Below are 22,288 nucleotides of genomic sequence, written 5' to 3' on the forward strand. Positions count from 1 at the left end.
AGCCGTGTTAGTCTGTATTCGCAAAAAGAAAAGGAGTACTTGTGGCACCTTAGAGACTAACCAATTTATTTGAGCATGAGCTTTCGTGAGCTACAGCTCACTTCATCATCACTTCTGATGAAGTGAGCTGTAGCTCACGAAAGCTCATGCTCAAATAAATTGGTTAGTCTCTAAGGTGCCACAAGTACTCCTTTTCTTTTTAAGAGTGAGAGGGTAGTTTTAGTTCTTATTCTCCTTTAGTCCCTGGATACTTTTGAAATGGCCAGTTGATGCCAATTGTGCTGATAGTCTCAGTCCAGTTCCTAGTAGATAGACATGCCACAACTGACTTTATTCATCCCATTTAATAATCCTAATGGAAGATAATGACTTTCTTTTGCTACCCGCCTGAAGGCTTGACTTGTGCTGGCATCCTGGAAGTGAAAACCCTTAGAGGAGTTAGAGGGTTTTTGGGTTTAGACACTGGACTAGAAATCAAGAGATCAGAGTTGTATTCCTGGTTTCCCTCACAGATTTCCTGTGTGACCTAGGGTAAATCACTTTATGGGTGCTTCAGTCCCTGTCTGTGTAAAATGGGGGCAATAATACTTTCTTCCACCGCTTGTGGCTCTTCTCCATATAGACTGTAAGCCCTTCGGGGCAGGGACTGTCTCTTAGCATTGATACATATCCACCACAATGCGGCCCTGTTCTTTGTTGGGACCTGTAGGAATTAACAAAATGTGAATAATAAACAATCCATTACCAGCCCCTATTTTATCATTTAAATTAATACTACATACATGGGTGTTAGAGTGGAGTAGTTACATAAGGTTACACATTCCTAATTCCAGCATGCAGGTATAGTGAGTAAAGTTTTAGAGCCAGATCCTCAGCTGGTGTAAATGAGCATAGTTCATTTGACTTTAATGCTGGGGTAGAAAGAGTATTGGTGTGACATGGGCTATTGTGGGTCTTGTAGAAGAAGCGCATCTTTAGAGGGGATTTGAATGAGAAGGTAGCTACCTCCATGGACTGGATGTCATCCTATGTGCAGAGATCAGCAGTGAAGAGGCTCAAAAACACAGATGGGGAAAGGAAACTAAGGGATTGAAGTTGACGTTGTTTGTGAACTGAAAAAAGCAAGGGGAGGACCCAGTAAGAAAGAGGATCTGAGATGTTTTCACCATTGCTGTCCTGCACAACTCTGCCCCTGCCAACAAGTTGAAACATGATACTGTAGGCAGGAGATAAGTTTGCATTGGTTGGAGGACAGCAATCGTGCTGGGAAGCTCAAGAGGAGAAGGCTGCAGTAATCAAAGCTGGGGATGACTGGGATATGAACAACAACTTTAGGTGTTGGTACAGAAAGGTAGACAACTCTCTCTTGAATATATTGAATGTCTTGTGAGGAAAGAAGCTGCAAGGACTGATAGTAGCCTGGATGTATAAAGAGAATAAATGAAGGGCCAACGGTAGCCCTAAGACCAGGTATAGTTTACAGCGTGCAGGCGTAAGCTACAGGTGTATAGTATTTACGTGTTGCTTGAATTATGCTTTTTGCATCCTTCTTCTATATTGTGCTAATTTCCTCCAAAGATTCTCTCAAACTATAGCAGTGAGAAGTAGTTGCTACTCTGTTCTCTTCAGTAACTGAAGGTGCAGGGATAGGACTTAGTGGAGTTGGCCCAGTAACTTCACCACAGTATGTGTCATTCAGGGGCCTCATGGAACAATTTTCCTGACAGGGCCTCTGCAAATATGTTGGATATGGGCCTTGAGCCCTTGGCTTGGATTTAGCTTTTCCGTAGCAGAGGCTGTAGTAATGCTAGTCATTGATCCAGAGACATGTAGCCTAAATTGTTGTTTTTTTTTTTCCCCGTGGGTATATAAATTCATTCTTCTTGTAAACTAAACGAGAGATGTTTTGCTAATGATTTTTTCAGTTGAAAGAACTTAGCTGTATACAAGTGAGCGAGTAAATGGCTGAAACTGAGATTGTTTGTCTCCCCGCCCCCCTCCCCCCCACCAGCTACCTCTCTGCTGTGCACAGGCAGCTCTAGTCCTCTCCTTGCTGTGCCTTGATCATGTAATAGAGGTGAATGTGAGCTTGTCAACAGAGAACATAAATCCCAAATATTTTTTGAGAATCAGCTAATCAACATTTTTATACTGGAAAAAGGTGGGGCTGGGCCCGGGTTCACTCTGCACTGCCACCCAGGAGACCTGACAGAACACTACTTCAGGCGTTTACATGTCAGTTCAGAAATAATTATAATAATAAACAGATGTTGCAGTGGTGATGCTGATGTGAAACGTAAGCTGCAATTTATCCCAGAGGCTCACAGCATCTTTTGGCAGCCAATTGATAGTGCCATTGTAATCTTAAAGGAGATTCCTTTCTCTCAGCTGGTTGAAAAGGAGAAGCAGTATTTGAGAGGGGCGGAATGATGGAAAAACTAGCAGTGCAGAATTGTCCGGCTGTGCCAGAAGGACGAGAAACTGGATGTGGTTTAATTAGGCCTCAACTTTATTCCTAAATGTCAAAGTACCTGCAAGATAAGTGTATGGTGCAGATAATTCCATAATCATTTACATATACCCAGGATGTGGCTGCAGTCAGCCCTCCCCTTTTACCTATCCTGGTCCCCAGCCAACATGCTGCTGGGACCTAACCACCCCTCCTTGAATGCAGGTTAAGAGGGGCTATAAAGGAAGAGGGGATTTGTCCCCCTGCCATAGGAGCCCTCCACCCCCATTTCTGCCCCTTTAAAAACCAAAACCAAACAATTCCTCATTTAAATCTTTGCCCATCCATTTTATCTGATGACTGTATCACTTCCGTATGAAGTACCTGCACTGGACTTGGCCCCATGCTTATGTCGAGAGTTGTAACATTGCAGCCTAACCCCAATTTCATGTTTGCCCCAGCTAAGCCCCGAACACACTGTAGGGAAGGTGAAAAAACCCCACATCGACTTGGCCAATCTGGTCGCGAGGAAAACAATTCCTTCCCTGTCCCCGAAGAAAGGAGCAAGTAATGTTTTGCCATGAGCTGCTGTGGGCATTACCTGGTATCTAACTCTTTCTGTGGGTGGGAGGATGGGGGCTGCTCCACCTGGTCCAGATAAGAGGGCTTTTCCTGAAGCAGCATGGATCTAAATAGTGATGGGCGGCCTGTCAGGGTAATCTGCTGGTGGGCCGCGAGACAGTTCATTTACATTGACCATCCACAGGCATGGCCACCCGCAGCTCCCAGTGGCTGTGGTTTGCCATTTCTGGTGAATGGGAGCTGCGGGAAGCGGTGCGGGCTGCAGGGACGTGCTGTCTGCCGCTTCCCACAACTCCTATTGGCTGGGAACAGCAAACTGTGGCCACTGGGAGCTGCTGGCAGGTGTGCCTGTGGACTGTCAATGTAAATGAACTGTCTCATGGCCTGCCAGTGGATTACCCTGATGAGCCGCAGGTTGCCCACCACTGATCTAAATAGTCTCCTCTCTTTTCCAGTCACCTGGGGTGGGGAAAATGGGTCTGTCCCCATGCTGACCTGGTCTGAAGCTGCAACAGCTAGTCGTTTGTTGATTTTTACCTGTGTGGTGGTAAACCAGTTTAGCAAGGTTATGCACATTGTAAATGTTGTTGTACAGCAATAATAAACCAGTACAATGATAATACAGTAGTACAGCAATAATACAGTTTTTACACAGTAACCAAGTTGAAATTAAATGAGTTTATCCTGGTCCAGCTAGTGGTTTTTAGCTGATTTGTTAACTTAATTATCCATATATTGTAGGTTGAGGTGTATTTGACCAGTCTCTTATTTATAAAGCACTTCATTTTTCTTTTCTTAATGCTTAATAGTTCCTTGCAGACTCTACAGGTCATACTACAAATATGTGCCCCCTGACAATGGACACAGCTCAGTCAGTGGTGGGACAGTTCACTGCCTCCTAGGCCAGACAAAGACACTGCCCCAGGGATGTATTCTTGTACACTGGTACAAACATGTTACACATCACTCCTGACGTATTGAGGTGCAACCCCTCTACGTAGCAAGGTGCCGCCTCTCCCCTTGTACATGTTGGTTCAAACAAAACAGTTTTATCCATCATATTACCCTTTTGCCCCGTCTTTAGGATGGGTCAGCCTGTTCCTTGGTATGTGTGTGGAATGTGCAAGTATCGGAGCGTCCTGGTATCTCTAGTGTCCAGTACCTTTTAGGTATGTATTTTTGCAACATCAGCCCTTGCCTTGCCAGCGTCTGTGAGCAGGGCCTGCCTCTGGCTCACAGGTTAACTTTGCTTTGTTAGCAAAGTCTTGACAATTATTTTAGTTCAGGCCTTAGGCCTCATACCGGGACTCTGATATAAGGGTTTGTTTCAGGGCCTCATCTTACTACAGGCGTCACTGTTCTTCTCCAGCTGCCAACAGCTGTCTAACTGGGAGTATGAGAGAGAGGTAGTCCTAACTCAGCAGTGAATAACTTCCAATATATGCAGCTCCATTTCTCAAAAGTACTAAGTCACTAGATCATGCCAAGATCTGCATAAATCAAGTTAGGAGAAGTTGTTAGGCCAAATCATTTGACTGCAGAGCAGTGAAGTCAGTTGGGACTATCTGTATGAGTGGAATATTTGGCCTATGCTACGACAATCAAAACAAAAATACTGATGGGTTGGAAGGACCACAAAAGGACACTTGACCTTTAAAGGTCTTCATTGTACATATAATTGTGCATAGAGCATTATATAGGAGCTTATTTGTAAATAAGATATACACACACTTTTCCACACTCATCTGACTTCTCCTATTTTATCAAATTTCTCTTCTGTCCATGGAAGCATGCAAAAGTTTGAAGTGGAAAAAGCTTTTCAAGACGGGTTGGCAAGATCCAGCCTATAGTGGAAAGTTGGTTAAGCCCTTAGCAATCATAATGTTTAATGCTACTTTTCAACTTAAGTATTCCTAGAAAAATCTCTTTGTAAATTAGCTAATATTAATCTATAGCTATCTCTATAAAATATAAATATTCAGTCTTAATTAGCTCTACCTGCAACCTGTAGACCCATCTTTCTGTCTTATCCCACAGGATAAATGGTTATGAAAGACATACACATCTGCATTTTTACTGTTTTTCTTTTTCCCATGTCTAAGTCTGTAACGACATGCAGGCAGGCAAACAGCTATGCCTGCAGAGACCCGTGTTGGCTTCAGTTGGACTCTGTATAGGCACGGGGCCTGACTGTTCACTCATCTCCTTCCAGGATGGGAGCCTATATTAGGAAAAAGACCACATACTCACATAGCATCAAATGATCTGCAGAGATTGATGTACTGCAAAAATTTTCACACAAAGGCCAGCTAGTCATTCTTCATTTAAGACTTCAAATAGCATCAGTTAAAATTTGATTAAATAGATACTTGTAAATATTGCTAAGTTTAATAGAGGCTATGGAAAAACATTGGAAAACTTTTTACATGTACAGTGGGGCCACATTACTGGTGCAGAATGAGGGTGGGGGATGGACACACCTTCCGTCCTAAGCATTCCAACACAGCAGGTGCCTGATCCAGCTTCTGTTGAAGTGAATGGAAATTGTTCTGCTGACTTGAGTGGAAGCTGGACTGGGCTACAGAAGCTGTAGTTCAGCAGCCAGAGCACCACCAAATGCTCGGAAGCCGGTGCTGGGTTCTAAAGGAATACAGTATCTAAGGTCGTCTGTGAATTTGCTACTCCTAATGTTCCTGGAGACATTATCTCTGCTCCTGCCTGTTTTGGGGTATAAGGCTTGCTCCCGACCCCTTCTTCTTGCCCCATAACATGGCTGTCGTTCTGGAACTTTTAAATGAGGCCCTTTCATTTGCTAAATATGCCTGCTTAAATACTAAGGGCTACATCTTACCCAGGACTAGGTCTACTCATTTTGTTAGCCGGGGGGAAAACGTTTTCAATCTTCCCCACCCACCTCTAGTGGTAAACAAACCGAAACACCATAGCCAATCAGTGGAGGGGATGGGATGGGAACTGCTGGCCAATGAGCAGAGCAAAAACAGCAGGCATTTTTGCACACCAATTAAGCAGAGTGGTGCAATAGTATGGCACTCCCTGGAGGTTGGTGGTCAGGACTGTTACCCAGGGTTTTCTGAACCCAAAGCATTGGTAACTTAACTGTTTCTCTCCAGGCGGTGTCAGGAATAAATCAGTGGGCATACAGCACCTCCATCTGAGAAATGCTTGATCCGGACCAGAGTGCTTTTACCTAAAACTACTTTATTAGGTCTCAAGCACACACATGCTATATATCCTGTAGCAGTAGGTTCAGAGCACCCCAAACATTAGTTAGCCACAGTCTGTGATGATTTCAAGTGATCAGCAGCCAGGCTTCCAGGGACCCTCCTTCCAGCCAGCTGATGGGGAGTTTAGATGTCAGCTCCTGGCCCGAAGAAAAGCTCCCTTGGACTGCTCCGAGATATTTACTTTTACTTAATCGTTTATATCTAACTCTCAAAACACAACTCGTAGTAACCCCTAATGGGTCACCAATTCTCCTAGCTTCAACAAATTGCTCGTTATCTCTTATCAGCAAAGCATTTTTAATCATAATAATAAAACTTTTATATGTCAGGGGCACTCAAAACCAAGGTCACTATCCATTTACTCTCTTCCATGCTTATGGTCTGCTAACTCCTTTCCCCTCCTCCCATTCTGATTAGAAAAGCTGCAACTGCAGCAATTTGGCTTTGCCTATGAGAGTCCTGATAATTATTTCTAGTTATGTAGTGATCTGCTTTTAATCAGGGGTGACTAAATACACCTAAAATGGCTGCTGTTTAATTTGGTCAAGTTCTGTGGTTACAAGACAACCACCCCACTAGCCCTCACTGAGAACCAGCTCTGATCCTGTCTACCTTACTCATGCAAGGGCTCTCATTGCACTCTCACAGGATTTGGTATTGTACAGCTCTCCAAAAATTCAGGGTTGAAACTGAAATTCAGTACTTCTCTAACATGTCTAGATACTACATAGTTTGTACATAAGAAGGCCAATATTTTCAAATTAGGAGATTAAAATTAGTCACCTGTTTTTTATTTCTAAATATGTTAACATCCAGCAACTCCTACTGAGGCCAGTAGAAGCTGTTGGGTGCTCAGCATGTTTGAATATTAGACAAATTAGTTTAAATTGATTGCTAATTTTGAAAATCTTGGCCCATGAGATCACCCATTACCAAGTGCCCTGTAATAATGAAGAATTAAATATGGTGTTTTGGACCAGTTTCTAAATTCTTTTTCTTTCTGTAACTTTAAATTGGACCGTTAACGTTTTGTCATGTTACTATTTACAGACATCTGTTGGGGATTATTTTAAAGAATTTCAAAGCATAAAATCACCAGTGTGCTTCAAAACTGTCTCATCAGATTGAAGGGACTTGATGCCAAGTGTTTCATAACTGACTAATATTATGCAGTGGATGTCAATTGATTCTTAAGTATGGCTAACACAAGCCCTTAAAAAGTTAAATAACTATATAAAATATTTGTGTAAAAATGGTTTAAAAAAACACAAAGCTAATTTTATAAATCATATATTTTCTACCCGTATGAGGACTTGGTTTGAGTGACCATGACTGTAAGCTACAGGGGCATGGGTGATGTACCCAGTGGATGGAGCAGGACCTTATCTGGTGGCTTTGGTGGCAGTTCAGAGTAGTGAGTGTTTGCAGATCCAGGACTCGGGTACCAGACTGGGAGTGAAGGTGGAATCAGGGTTGCCAAGTCCAGGGTCAGAACTAGTCAGGACACCAAGCTGAAGGGTGAGCTGAAGTCAGGGTTGAGAAGCTTAGCCAAAGGTTGGAACCAGAGTCAGGATTGGGAGCAAGGCAGGAAGGAAAGACTAGATTGGAATATAGAGGGGTCAGGGCTGGAATAAGGGCTGGAGGCAGGAACAGAGCAAGTGCAGCTATGGGTGTTGTACACACTGACAGACTGCTGTGGTCCTGCAATGCTCAATTAGTAGGCAGAAGGCTCTCCTGCCCAATCAAGAAGCATCATGGCTGTTTAGAGAAGGCTCACTGGGCCAAGCTGAGCTTTCTGGGTTATCTAGCCCTGCTGGGTTGCTAGCTGTGCTTCTTTATACTGCCTCCTCCCCTAGGGCTCCTTCTAGGGTCCCTTGGTTCTGGTTTGTTGGGGTGTCAGTAGTGAAATTCCTGTAACGGGATTGAGTGTGGATGTTTACTCTGAGCTCCAAGGATTGCTCCTCTGGCTCATATCCCCTTCCAGTCTACTAGGTAGTAGAACTTGCCTGACCCATCTTGTAATTAAGGATTTGGTGGACCTCATACTCTTCCTATTCACCACCCCCCATAGTGATCAAGGGTGGATCCATCTGTCCAGGGAAGGGTTCATTGATGAATGATTTGAGAAGGTAGACATCTTGAAGGAGTTCAGGCGTTAGAGTTTGAAGGTCACTGGATTTATTTTCTGAGAGATATGAAAGGGGCCAAAGTACTTGTGGTCAAGTGTGACAGAGAGACAGGTTGGCTTCAAGTTCTGGGTGGAGAGCCACACCTATCATCTACATTTAAGTCTGGGGTGACTTGTTGATGTTGACTGACATAGCTTTTGTAAGCTTCTTGCCAGCTGCCAAATTATGCCATAACTCCTGATTAATTTGTTGGGTATGGAGGACCAAGGCTGTGGCTGCCGGAATGGAGGGGCCTTCTTATAGTTCAGTAGGAAACTGGGGATGAAAACCAAAGTTTGCAAAGACCATGCTTTGCCGGATAAAGGTGTGGGTTGCTTATTGTAAGTGAATTCCACTAGGCATATCGGGAACCCAATCATGTTGGTGAAAATTTCATGAAACAGTGAAGGTAATGTTCCAGTGTCTGGTTGACTCTTTTGGTCTGGCCATCAGTCTCGGGGTGGGGTGGGTACCATTGAGATGGAGGAATTCCTGCCAAATCAGGAGACTAACTGGGCATCCTGATCAGAAACGATGATGTGTTCTGGCATGCTGTGGTACCAGACCGTGTGGTCCAAGAAGAGACATGTTTCACAGGGTAATGAAAGGGCAAGGCAGGGAATGAACTGGGCTGCTTGTGTCAGGAGATCCACAACTGTTAGGACCAGTGAATAGCCTTGGGAGCAGAACAGCTCCACAAGGAAGTCCATCAAAAGGTGGACAAAGATCATGGCAGTGTGGGAAGGATCTGGAGAAGGTCCACTGGTCTCGTGCAGTGTTCTAGTGTGGGGGCAGAGATCATATGTCCTAACAGTCCTTGACATCTTTTTTTGTAAGGCTGGCCACCAGAAATACCAGATTCCTGGTCTTAAGGTGGCTGAAATGGCAGCGTTGTGTCACATACCCAAATCCAAGAATTGGGGATCTCCTTCAGAAAGGTAAAAGTGATCCCTGTGGTGGTGGAAGCCTTGCTGTAGAAGTAAGGGTAACATTACCCAGGGTATAATCTAGGTTGTTGAACCGCTGTGTCCCCTCAGTTCTCCAGCCTTGAGTGCCTTTTACACGCTTCGCTGTGAGAGCAACCACTCTGGGTCTGCTGTCTCACAGCCTCTAACATGTAAATTACTCCCAGCTATACTGTATGAGTGCTATGGCTAGCCACTCTTGCTGGTGTTGCTCTGCAGTGTAATTCAAATTCCCAGTCCCAGACTTTCTCCCAGAAATGTGTATCTTATACTATCCAGTATTCTCATGGACAACAAAAGCTCATATAAAGTTGGTCATTTTATTAAAAGGATTTGTGCATATTATTTTCTTTTATCTCAAATGTAGTTTCCAAACACTTCACTCCAAGCACACTGGTTTTGATAAAACAATAAAACAAGTTTATTTTATACAGAAAGAAATATGGTAAGTGATTACAAGTATCGAGACATACAGGTCAGAGAATTTGGTTACAAGAAAATAAAAGGTAAAACACAACTAATATCTAACTTCCTGTTCTTGTAAAGCCCTAAGCCCACAAGGGTGAGCTGGGCTCCCACTGTGATAGTTCTAGAAGGAACCTCCATGTCATTAAGCCCATGTGCTTCCTACGTCTGGTCTCTTTGGGTTGCTCAAACTATAATCTGCTGGGGCATGGCCTACCCAACGAGTGGAGCAAGATCTTGTCTGGTGGTTGTGGTGGCAGTTTGGCATATTGGCAAGTGTAGATGTAGGAGTCAAGTAGTGGGCTGAGGGTGAAGCTACGATCAGTGTTGAGGAGCCAAATCAAAGATCAAAACTAGAGTCAAGATCCGCTCACCAAGCCAAAGGGTAAGCCAAAGTCAGGGTCAAGAAGCCAAGTTGGAAGTGGAGTCAGGATAGGGAGCTGGGCAGGGAGGCAGAGACTGGATGGGAGAAGAAGGAAGACAAGGCTGGAACAAGGGTTTGAGGCAAGAGCAGGATAAGTGCAATGGCAGGCATGGTTCACCGTTGAGAACCTGCTGTGCTGCTGTCACTGCAAGGCTCAAGTTGCAATCTGCAGGTTCTCCTGCCCAATCAGGAAGGCTCATTAGGAAGGCTCATTGGCTTGTGGAAAAACCAAGGTGGGAGGGGTTTCAAGTTCTTGGAGGATAGGATTCAAATTCAAAATGATCTGAACAAACTGGAGGAATGGTCTGAAGTAAATAGGATAAAATTCAATAGGGACAAATACAAAGTACTCCAGTTAGGAAGGAACAATCAGTTGTGCACATACAAAATGGGAAATGACTGCCTAGGAAGGAGTACAGCAGTAAGGGATCTGAGGGTCATAGTGGGTCACAAGCTAAATCTGAGCAGACAGGTTAACACTGTTGCGCAAAAAAAAGCAAACTTCATTCTGGGATGTATTAGCAGGAGAGTTGTAAGCAAGACACGAGACTTAATTCTTCTGCTCTACTCCATGCTGATTAGACCTCATCTGGAGTATTTTGTCCAGTTCTGGGCACTGCATTTCAGAAAAGATGGGGACAAATTGGAGAAAGTCCAGAGAAGATCCACAAAAATGATTACAGATCTAGAAAATATGACCTATGAGGGAAGATTGAAGAAAAAAAATTGGGGTCGTTTAGTCCGGAGAAGAGAAGACTGAGGGGGGACATAAAAGGCTGTTACAAGGAGGAGGGAGAGAAATTATTGTTCTATCCGCAGAGGTTAAGGAGAAGAAGCAATGGGCTTAAATTGCAGCAAGGGCAGTTTAAGTTGGACATTTGGAAAAGTTTCCTAGGGCCATGTCTACACTACCACTTTTGGGAGTTTCTCATGCCAATAAAGCTGCCGCAGCTTGTGGACGTGGTTTTATTATGCTGAAGGGAAAATTCTCTCCTGTCGGCATAGAGCAGCTACACAAGTGATCTTAAAGTGGTGTAGCTGCATCGGTGCCACTGTAAGCTGTCTAGTGTAGACAAGCCCTAACTCTCAGGGTGACTAAGCACTGGAATAAATTGCCTAGGAATGTAGTGGAATCTCCACCATTGGAGACTTTTAAGAGCAGGTTAGACAAACACCTGTAAGGATGGTCTAGTTAATACTTAGTCCTGCTTGGAGTGCAGGGGACTAGACTAGAAGACATCTTGAGGCCTCTTCCAGTCCTATGATTCTATGAAAGGGCTAGGAATATGCTGCAGCATTAAAACCAAACTTTATCCTGCAAGTAATGGGTATTATAATACTTTATAGCTTTAGAATAATGTAACATATTTTAGCTATTAATCTAGTATAAATGTTAGTAAATGTATTATTCAGAATATACATTACTCCCAGAAGATCATCTTGTCAAAACACAAATATCCAAATAGTCAAAGGTTTCATATTTGGGAAGGAGCTCATCTTCCTTTTATTTTGTCCCTGATTTGCTTTACCCACTTATTGGAACACTTCAAACACCATTCATTTGACAATCCCTCCAAGAGCTAAATTTTGACTGTTGCAGTTAGCTGTAGAGGTTGCCATGGATCTTTATAGGAAAGTAACTTTGCTCACATGATTTTCTGTTGGCAAGATGTAGAATTGCCACACTGGAAATCTGAAACTCCATCCTCAATTAGCCGCTGGAGAAAGGGTTTGTAAGTGATCCCTTTGTGGAAAGCATTTTTCAAGTCAAGAGGATGACAAACAGATTGTGACTTAGAAAAGTTCCCATAAGTAACTGCAAAAAAACTCATTTGGCTAATGAAATGGCTAAATCTGCTTTAGTAAATCCAAGTTAAAGATCCAGGTGTGTACAATTACAGGTGTTTTTACTGTGCTGCATACTTAAAATTATGAAGTGAACCAGGATACTGTCATGTCACATACACCTCACCTCAGAAGCAGATGTGATTGGAGCACTAGCATCATCAATTAAAACAGCATTGTAACAGATAAGTAGTTGATGAGATGGGTACATTCCAGCTGTTTTTATACAGTCTTGAATTTGCTGCTACTTGTACCTAAGAGCAAATACTTCCCTTTTTAGATATGTGAGTAATAAATCTAGCCAGGTAAATTTTGGAAGAGCAGGATATGGTCTTGCTTTTAGAACTGCCCAGGACTGCTCTGCACTGGTGCAAATCATCAGTAATGCTTTTTTGGGGGGGCAGGGAGAGGTATGTATATATAAATTGTATTAGAAAAGCTTAGCAGTCTTTCCTTTACAATTGTTTGTGGGTGTTCACTGTAAATCACTTTCTACATCTACTCAGGGCATTTGAGAGCCAGGCTGCCAGGCATAAAGCAGCTTGGGCAGTATCTTCAAGGCTATGTCTACATTAAACACCATTGGCAGCAGTGTGTGGGAAATATGTAGCTACACCGTGCAGTGAAAAGCAGGCCTCGTCCACACTGCTTGTGTAACTACACCATGTCAGTGAAAGACTCTGGCAGCCGGGAAATGCTTCAGCGGCAGCAGGGAGCTGGAGACTTTCACTATGGTGAGGAAAGGCTTTGGCAGCAGGGAAGCAGCTGGAAAATCCTCTTGCTAAAGCCTTTTCCTGCTACAAGGAAAGGCTCCAGCAACAAGGAGCTGGTGGAGTTTTTCCTTGCTGTCTTCCTGTTGCTGGAGTCTTTTCCTGCAGTAGAGAGCTGCCTGAGCCTTTCTCCTCTGCCTTCCGCATGCCAGAGCCTTTCTCTTCCACAGAAGTCTTTTCCTGTGGCGGGGAAAGGCTCTAGGAGCAGAACACTGTGGCTAAAAATAGCAGTATGGGTGGGGTGGGGAAGAGCCACTGCTTGGGCGAGGTAGAGAGCATATAGGGCATGGGTGGGAAACTTTTTGGCCCAGGGGCCACATTGAGGTGCGAAACTGTATGGGAGGGCTGGGTAGGGAAGGCTGTGCCTCCACAAACAGTCTGGCCCCTGCCCCCGACTGCCCCCCCTGCTCCTTGTCCGCTGACCACCACCTCCCAGAACCCCTGCCCCCCCCCCCCCGAGCCTCTGCCCCATCCAACTGCCCCCTGCTCCTTACCCAACTGCCCACCCCCTTATCATGCTGCTCAAAGCAGCATGTCTGGCAGCTGCACTGCCCAGCCAGAGCTAGACATGCTGCCACTCTGCGCTGCAGGAGCACGCAGCCCTGCTGCCCAGAGTGCTGCCCACGCAGTGGCATGGCTGTGGGGTGGAGGGACAGCAGGGGAGGGCCCGGGGGCTAGCCTCTCCAGCCAAGAGCTCAGGGGCCAGGCAGGACGGTCCGCAGGCCGGATGTGGCCCACGGGCCGTAGTTTGCCCACCTCTGGTATAGGGTATATACTCACGTACGTACATAGACGATTGAGGCATGTCTTGATTCTACTTGCCTAAGCTGAGCCTCACTGGCTATACTGTTGTTTATACCCATGTTGAGAGGCTACACATGTATGTATGTATGTATGTTACATGCTGCTGAAAGAAGTGTGCAGTGTACATATATCTTTTTAGAATGACCCAAGTTCTTATTCTTTTTCTCTACAAAGCTCCAGTGCAGCTTGTACTTGGTTTGGCAGAGCCCATATTGTACATATAAATTGCTTTTAATAACCAAACAATTCTGTCAGCTATTCAGACACTAACTAGTCAAAGGTACAAGTTTCACACAGACTGTAGAAAATGTGGAGTTTCTATGCCAAACTCTTCTGTAGTTGTGCTGAATCTAAAAAGATTGGGGGAAATGCTCAGATTTTCTGTTTGTAGCTCCCATTACCCCACAAAAAGTTTGTGGCAGAATAGGGAATTGAACCTGTCTCCTGAGATTCAGGTAGGTGCTCTAACAGCACCATTCTTCCTCCATTTTTACTTATGCATAATGCTTTTGTCTCCCAAAGGCCTAATCCATTTTGCCTGTTACTTCCCAGAAAAATTCCATCCTGGCATAAAATTACATACATGAATTGTCAGGCCTATGGCTTATTTTTGGCTGTTTTTTTTTCCCCCAGTGGGAACATTTGGCTCATGGAAGGATACAGTATTAAAATATACTGGACTAAGTGGATCATTGCTGTAATCTGACAAGGCAGTCTTTTATGTTCTTAATCCTCATTGAGGAAAGACTGTCTATTAATAACACTGCTTATGTTCCTCAAGCTGCATTAGGAGCCATATGTGCTTTATTATGTATGCTCCTATGCATTTTATTTAACATTTTGATGCACAGAGATACAGTACTTGTCAGGGTCAGATCATTGGTTGGTTAAGGTTTTATTCCTATACTGCTGGCACTCTAGAGGAAGACGAAATCCTTGTGTGTTGCAGCTGGCCTTTAGTTATAGTGCTGTGGCATAAGGGGTATTGTTTCCTAACCCATGCAGGATTTTAGCTTAGCAAACCTATAGCTTTAGTTTTACTGGTGTGATATTGTTTTAGTTTGCAAAGATCACTAGTAGTGACTAATGTATCCAGTCCTATTTTTTGTAGACCACGTATGCAGACTATTATATTGGTATATAATAAAACTAAGACAGCCTGATGATCTAGTTCTCATCTTTGAGACGTTCAGATGGGGTGCTTAGTTTTCTGTCAATGTTAGGTGCCTACTGATTTTTGTCATGCCTTTGCACTTGGCATTCATTGTATAAATTGAAGACCATGCCAAGAATTTATGAACATGGAGAGTGAAATACTTTTTCACTCCACAAGGTGGGGGAAATCCCATTCAGGAGAGTGCCAGAGCAATGTGTGGAAACATACAGTTTAGTCCCCCATTTTATGTTTGGTTGATCTGTTTTTTGTTTAAAACTATCCTACTACTATACTTTAGTTCGTGAGAATAAATGTTTCTTGCCACAACTGCAGATAAATGCATCTTTAGAGGATAACTCTTTACTGTCATGTCACATGCCTGTCTGACAAACCTTTCCTTAGGGTTATATTTCCAAAGACTTCTCTTGCAGAAGTGGCACTATGAAACAAATTTACATGGATGCTAGGACCAAATTTAATATTTCCATAGTTAAATATAAAAGAATTAGTTAATGTTTTACTCTTCCTTATAGTGCAGGTCACCAATAACTGTCTAACCAGGGGTGGGCAAACTTTTTGGCCACAGAGCCATATCGGGGCTGTGAAATGGTATGGAGGGCTGGGTAGGGAAGGCTGTGCCTCCGCAAACAGCCTGCCCCCTGTCCCCCTAGAACCTCCGACCCATCCAGCCCACCCCCGCTCCTTGTCCCCTGACCCCTATCCACACCCCCGCCCCCTTACCATGCCGCTTAGAGCGGCAGGACAGGCTTATTGGAAAGCCTAGGAGGTGGGCTGGCGCAATCCGCGCTGTCCGTGTGGCTGCGGGGAAAGGGGGAAAGTGGAGGAGGGGCCGGGGACTAGCCGCCCCCTCCGGGAGCTCAGGGGCTGAGTAGGACTGTCCCATGGGCCGGATGTGGCCCATGGGCCATAGTTTGCCCACCTCTGGTGTAACCAGAATGTTAGGTACAGAATGCAATTAATTATTTTTTACTTCTCATGGGAGATGGGTTAGATTACTTCCATTTCTCGACAGAATTTACTTAATTTTCCCTTTAAAGTGGTCAATTGTTTTTGGCCTGACTAACTTGGCAACCCTGTATGCTTACCCTGAGAATTTCATACAGCTACAATCTCTTCCATGTGGTCTGATTTGTATATCTAAAACTATTTGACTGTGACCTTTTGACTTTCAAAGGGGTTTAAATTCCCCACCTCTAACCCTTAACTTTTTTTGTTAAGCGCATAGACACACAAACACCTCAGCAAGCTCTTGATCCAGACATTACTGTCAGAATTTCCTCTGCACGTGTTCTCTCAATATTTTGAAATTAAGGTTTGATGTGATTTGATTTGCATGGTTCTTACATGTTTTTAATGTTGAAGGCTAGCTGACTGAAACTCAATACCAATGAGATCCTAATTGCTGCTAAGGATGTGATGTGACTTTTAAAAAAGTTTATATTTTTCTTTTCCAAATACTGTCTCAACTTTTATAATACATTTGTATATGGCCAGATGTGAAGCCTATTGAAATTATTGTATTGGGACATAAAGCATACATAAAAGTGTAGATTAGCACAGTGTATCTTGGAATCTTCAGTTCAGTAAAAGACTGTGTTAGCTTGCATCATAAGTCAAAGTTCCTCTGAGCCAATGGCTCATTGGGTTGACACAGTTAAGGCACATCAGTTTCTTAGCCAATGGTATGCAAGAGTGCTGTGGCCAGCATCATGTCCAACCATCTTTGACTGCCCTAACCCAGTGGACCAGGTACCCATTTTGCAGCTGGGTGAGCTGGATGTGGCCTTTCAGCATGAGTTGAGCAAGACTTAAGTCCACATTCTTCAGGAGCATAATCAAGTGCCTTAATCACTCAACCACTGCACTTCACTTATGGCATAAATGGCAAAGAAAAACATTGCATTATCCATTTTACTAACAGCCTCATAAAATATTAAAAGTGAAACCTTTAAAAATTCAGTTTGTCAACATTTTGGCTCTGTTTGCTTTGTATTTCTCAGCATGGACAATGAAAATCAGTGAGGTCAGTTTCTCTTTGGGGCTCTTAATGCTGCAGTAGTTTTGAAATACTGAATGGGGATGTTTGTTTAAAACAACACTTTTCACTATTATTTAATTGTGGAAACAATTGTACAGGTCTTCAGTTTTTTTAAAAAACTGATTTTCACAATTTAAACTTTGGTGCATATTTAATTTGACAGTGCCCCTATAACTTCTTTCTGAAAGACACCAGGAAGCCTAATGAGCCCTTACCAGATGTAATCCAATATTACTTTTCACACCCAATTCACACAGCTGTATCTAGATAGTCTCATTAAGTGTATGGTGAATGCTTCCCCAGCACAGTTACTCTCCATGCTTTCACCTCACCCAGCAGTACTGCAGATTTCTGGAGCTATTTACAAGCACAGTTTTGATTTAATTGGCTTAAATGGGAATTGTAATTTTGACACTCTAATAATCATTCCATTATTAAACATTTCAAATGCCTGTTTATGACTAAACAGGTTTCTGTACTACATGGAAAGTGTCCACAGATTTTTAAAATCTCTTAACTGTACATGTCTCTCTGTGGTGGCTTGCTAAAGAGAAATCTCAAAAGAAAAATCCCTTTGGATTGCAGTAAAGAATACATAAAAATAGGCCATAAGTTCTATTCCCCTTCCTCACAGGAAAAAAATCTGTAAAAGAAAGGTTTCAGAGTAGCAGCTGTGTTGGTCTGTATTTGCAAAAAGAAAAGGAGTACTTGTGGCACCTTAGAGACTAACCAATTTATTTGAGCAAAAGCTTTCGTGAGCTAAAGCTCACTTCATCTGTTGCATCAGATGAAGTGAGCTGTTGCTCACGAAAGCTTATGCTCAAATAATTGGTTAGTCTCTAAGGTGCCACAAGTACTCCTTTTCTTTTTGTAAAAGAAACATTGCCTAATTTTAAGTAGTACCTAGTCCCTTAGAACTGTTTTATTCTTTACTATAGGTTACTTAAAGGGTACAAGTCAAATGTTCTTCACAGTAAACTATTTAAATATTACACCGAACAGGATCGTGGAATATGTAAACTACTTAGAACAGTTAAGCAACACTTGAACATTTTGGACTAGAGCCTCCAATAGTGTAGATTGGTGTAGTTAAGTGGTCCTATCCCAGTTTACATCAGCTGAGGATCTGGCCTGTTCAATAATCTATTCTCAAGGTGAATCTACTCATCTGGTTAGTTTTGTTTCTGTATAGTATCAATTCCATCTTCCTGCTAAGAGCCACAGATTGGTTACAATGGATACTTCCGCTTGCTTACAGCTGGAGGGGCTGAGGGGGGCACGTAAGATCAGTGAGTCACTGGCACCAGGGGACTACCCTGCCTGCTGAAGTTCCTTCTAGCTTTTTCCGCCTTCCCAGTGGTTGGTGGCTCGGTCAGGTCTCCCTGCTGCAGGACGCTTCTGAGGAAAACTAGAAACCTTTATTAACAATGTTTTGCAATACAGTGTGGCTCAATGTGTCCATCTTATTCCCAGCTGTGTCCTAGGGCTTTGATGCAGGACTGTCTCTTACTATGTCTGTATAACATAATGAATCCCCTGGCTAGTATTGTAATACAAATAATAAATGATCTTAAGATGACAGGCCGTGTGCACAAAACATTTCTTCTGTGCAAATTTTTGTGCGTGCAGTGTTTCGCCGTGTGTGCGGGGTTTAGGATTTGTGCATGCGCACACAGCTTAGAGGGAACAGTGGTGCAGATTCATGCCTTTAATGCACAAAAGTCTAATGTCTAATATCCAACAATCTAGACTGAATGTAGGTACTTCCTTACAAGTAAAGTGTAGAAAATATTGACTTTGAAATGTTAGGAAACATTTTACTTAAACAAATTACATAGAAATTCACATCGTATGAGCAGTTAACTGTGCTGAACTTTGAGACTAAATTCAATCATTAAAGTGTGAAACAAAGGGACTTCTGTCCTACTTTAAATGTGAATGTCCTCTCAACCTTAACTATGACTTCCCCAATACAACCACCATAAATGTTCCTGTTTTTTAGGAATTTGTGCTGATTCTGACCTACACATAGAAGCATATGTATACATAATAGGTATGCAAGATCCCTTTATAGGGTTATAGTGCAAGTCTGGTGATAACTATTTAATTTGTGTTGTGTTGTGCATTTCCTTATTAGATTCTTGAGTCAGAAAATTAATTTTTCCACATCTAATCTTCCTGTAATATGCTACTGTGACATTGCTCTCCATATGCTTTATGAAAATATGCTTATGGATGTGAATAAGAATTGGGCCAAGACTAGAAAGGAGTCTAGTCTGTGAAAGAAGCTTATTGGAACATCTTGGAGGGTGAGCTATTACCTGTAATCAGTTTCTTAATCAATTAGGCTTAGATTTGCGTGTTTTCACTTTATTTTGCTTGGTGACTTACTTTCTTCTGTCTGTTTTATTACTTGAAACTACTTAAATCCTACTTTTTATCCTTAATAAAATCACTTTTGTTTGTTAATGTACCCAGAGTGATTGATTCCTGGGGGTATTAATACCCGAAAATAGCAAACCAGTAGCCACTTTGTCTGTTCTCCGGCCAGCACACTTAAAATCACTACCAGTATCTCAAAGCAATCAGCTCAACTATGCCACTGTGATGGGTTTGGTCACAGAGACCTCCTTGGGACAGTCACCTGATGTGCTGAAGTTACTTCTGAGTCTGTTTTCGTGCATAAAGCTCATACAGGGTAAACTCATAAATTGTCCACCCTCTGTAACACTGATAGAGAGACACGCACAGCTGTTTGCTTCCCCAGGTATTAATTACTTACTCTGGGTTCATTAATAAAGAAAAATGATTTTATTAAGTATAAAAAGTAGGATTTAAGTAGTTTCCAGTAATAACAGACAAGAAAGTAAGTCACCATGCAAAAACACGCAAGTCTAAGCCTAATACCTTAAGAAACTGATTACAGGTAATATCTCGCCCTCCGAGATGTTCCAATAAGCTTCTTTCACAGACTAGGTGCCTTTCTTGTCTGGGCCTAGTCCTTTCCCCTGGTACAGACCTTGTTAGTTCCAGCAGACATCTTAGGTGGAAAACAGGGGCTCTCTCATGACTGGCAGCCACCTTTGTTCTGCTCCACCCCCTTTTTTAGCTTTGGCACAAAGCGGGAATCTTTTGTCTCTCTGGGTCCTCACCCCTCCTTCTAAATAGAAAAGTAACAGATTTAAGATGGATTTCATCATCAGGTGACATGGTCACATGTCTCTGTAAGACCTCATACTTCATTACCGACAGGCTGGCTCACATGTACACAGGAAGGCTTGCAGGTAAATAAACCACCCACAACCAATTGTCCTAGTCAATGGGAGTCATCAAGATTCTAAACCACCATTAATGGCCCCTACTTTGCATAATTACAATAGGACCTCAGTTATACTTGATATTTCTAGCTTCAGATACAAGAATGATACATGCATACAAATAGGATTAATACACTCAGTAGATTATAAGCTTTGTAATGCTACCTTACAAGAGATCTTTTGCATAAAGCATACTTAGTCATTCATAAGCATATTTTCATAAAGCATATGTAGAGCAATGTCACAGCTACATCCAGGTCTTTGTCCAGCTTAATCTTCGTTAGATGATGAAACAGCAATGGCTTTGAGAACTGACTTTATCTTTTTGTTCCTAGTCAAATTGCAACTTCAGGCAGAAGAAAGAGGAGTGGTGTCAATCAAAGGCGTATGTGCAAATCGTTTCCTTGCTATGAAGGAGGACGGCAGATTATTGGCATTGGTAAGCAACGCTAGGTTCATTCTTTACTTCACCTTCTTTCATGTTTAGCAGCTGCTGTTGGAGACATAGGAGTTACTCAGGTATCCAGTTACATCAAATTGTTTATAGCCAAATTGTGCCTACAGCACCCAGCCTGAATAATGGGGCTCAGCACTGGAAAGAGGCATCCTTCCCCACGCCTAGGCAGCAGAGCCACACCACACTGGCTCTGCCTGCAGAGGGCATAAGGCCAAGAGAAAAGTTAGTGATTTTGTTTAAAGGGAATGGGTTGATTTAAAAAAAATCCCACTTATTTCCAAAAATGGAATTACTACCATCGTTACAGTAATCTTAAATGTAAGTGAAAGCAATTCGATGGGTGAAAACTGTGGTTTTGGGGTTTTTTTGGTCCCCTCTCCCCCCAAGTTTGCTTGAATTTGTATTTTTTGACCGTGGTCTTTCATAGTTCTGTCTTTATAGTGAGTCAGTTTCTCTTGTTTTGTGAGAATTTATTTTTATCCAGACTGGGAAACGAGGAGGGACGTTTTTGAAAATGTCTGTGAAACGGCACCACTTAGAGTAGGTAGAGTCAAAGAGCAAGTGGAGCACCTGAAACCACTTACCTTTTTAAAAAATTAACTGGTTTTCAAGCTCTCAGCGCTCCTATATACTTTAACATCAACCTATAAAAGATGTTTTCAATTCTGTTTCAGGACCTACAGTGTTGGGGCCATTTTCATTTTACTTACAACACACATAATGTCTATGTTCTGAGGGTTTATTCGATTTAAGTGTAAACTTTTGGTGTCTTTACCTGTACATTTTTCATATAGATCCATTTAACCCAAACACCCAACATTAGTGACCAGCCATTATATCACCGTAATATTTCCTTCCAGAAGTTCTCTACCAGCTCTTAAGTGACTCTCTAGTACTTTGGTTATTCTGGAACACAGCAGTGTAAATATTCCATGAAATTCTTCTTAGCTAAAGACTTATTGGATTAGTTCCTAACTTTCAGCTGAGCTCCAAGTAGTGAAGAATACAAGAGGAGGGCTAAAAGTATTTTCTGTTCTTCTAATCCTCAAGGCAGTTGAGACCCAGTTCAGCCTCCTTTCCTCCTGCCTCCCCATAATTTAGAGCAGCCTCAGGGAACCTCTAATTTATGTAGGTTAGGAGCAATCCCAAGGGACTGTTGTACCAGCAGGATTCACTGGAGCACAGCACAGTCTGGTACACACCCTCTTCTGCCCCCAGCAGACTCTCCATACCAGGACAGATCCACAGTTGTCCTTTTTAAGTCATTTTTAATGGTCTCTTTACACCAGATGAGCAGCAGGAAGGGAGTAGTGTGTGGGCTGAATCTGGCCCTTGTTTTCCTAGAAAGTCTTCAGCAGTGCTGTCTGTAAGGTCGTGCAAACAAAAGGGAGATGATGCAAGGGATTGTTTGTAAGGTGGTGTCTACATGGGGAGGTTTACCAGTATGACTGTACTGGTATAATTATACGGATATAATTAACTTCCTGTGTGGACATTCATATTCTGGAAAGCGTGTCCACAGGAGGAGGTATAGCAATGCTGTAAACTTATCTGTGTAGACAGGTCCTGAAAGAGACAAATA

The 22,288-nt window shown here is 42.7% G+C and overlaps 1 protein-coding gene across 1 annotated transcript in view; it reads left to right on the plus strand.

Moving 5' to 3' along the window:
* FGF2 (fibroblast growth factor 2) overlaps nucleotides 1-22,288 on the plus strand; it is a 62,476-nt gene that overhangs the window by 23,373 nt on the left and 16,815 nt on the right. Inside the window, exon 2 of the mRNA XM_073341071.2 lies at nucleotides 20,585-20,688. Within this exon, the coding sequence (XP_073197172.1) occupies nucleotides 20,585-20,688 (104 nt within the window). The remainder of the gene's footprint in view (nucleotides 1-20,584; nucleotides 20,689-22,288) is intronic.

The sequence above is a fragment of the Lepidochelys kempii genome, chromosome 4 (genome assembly GCF_965140285.1).
Source record: "Lepidochelys kempii isolate rLepKem1 chromosome 4, rLepKem1.hap1, whole genome shotgun sequence".
NCBI lineage: Eukaryota > Metazoa > Chordata > Testudines > Cheloniidae > Lepidochelys > Lepidochelys kempii.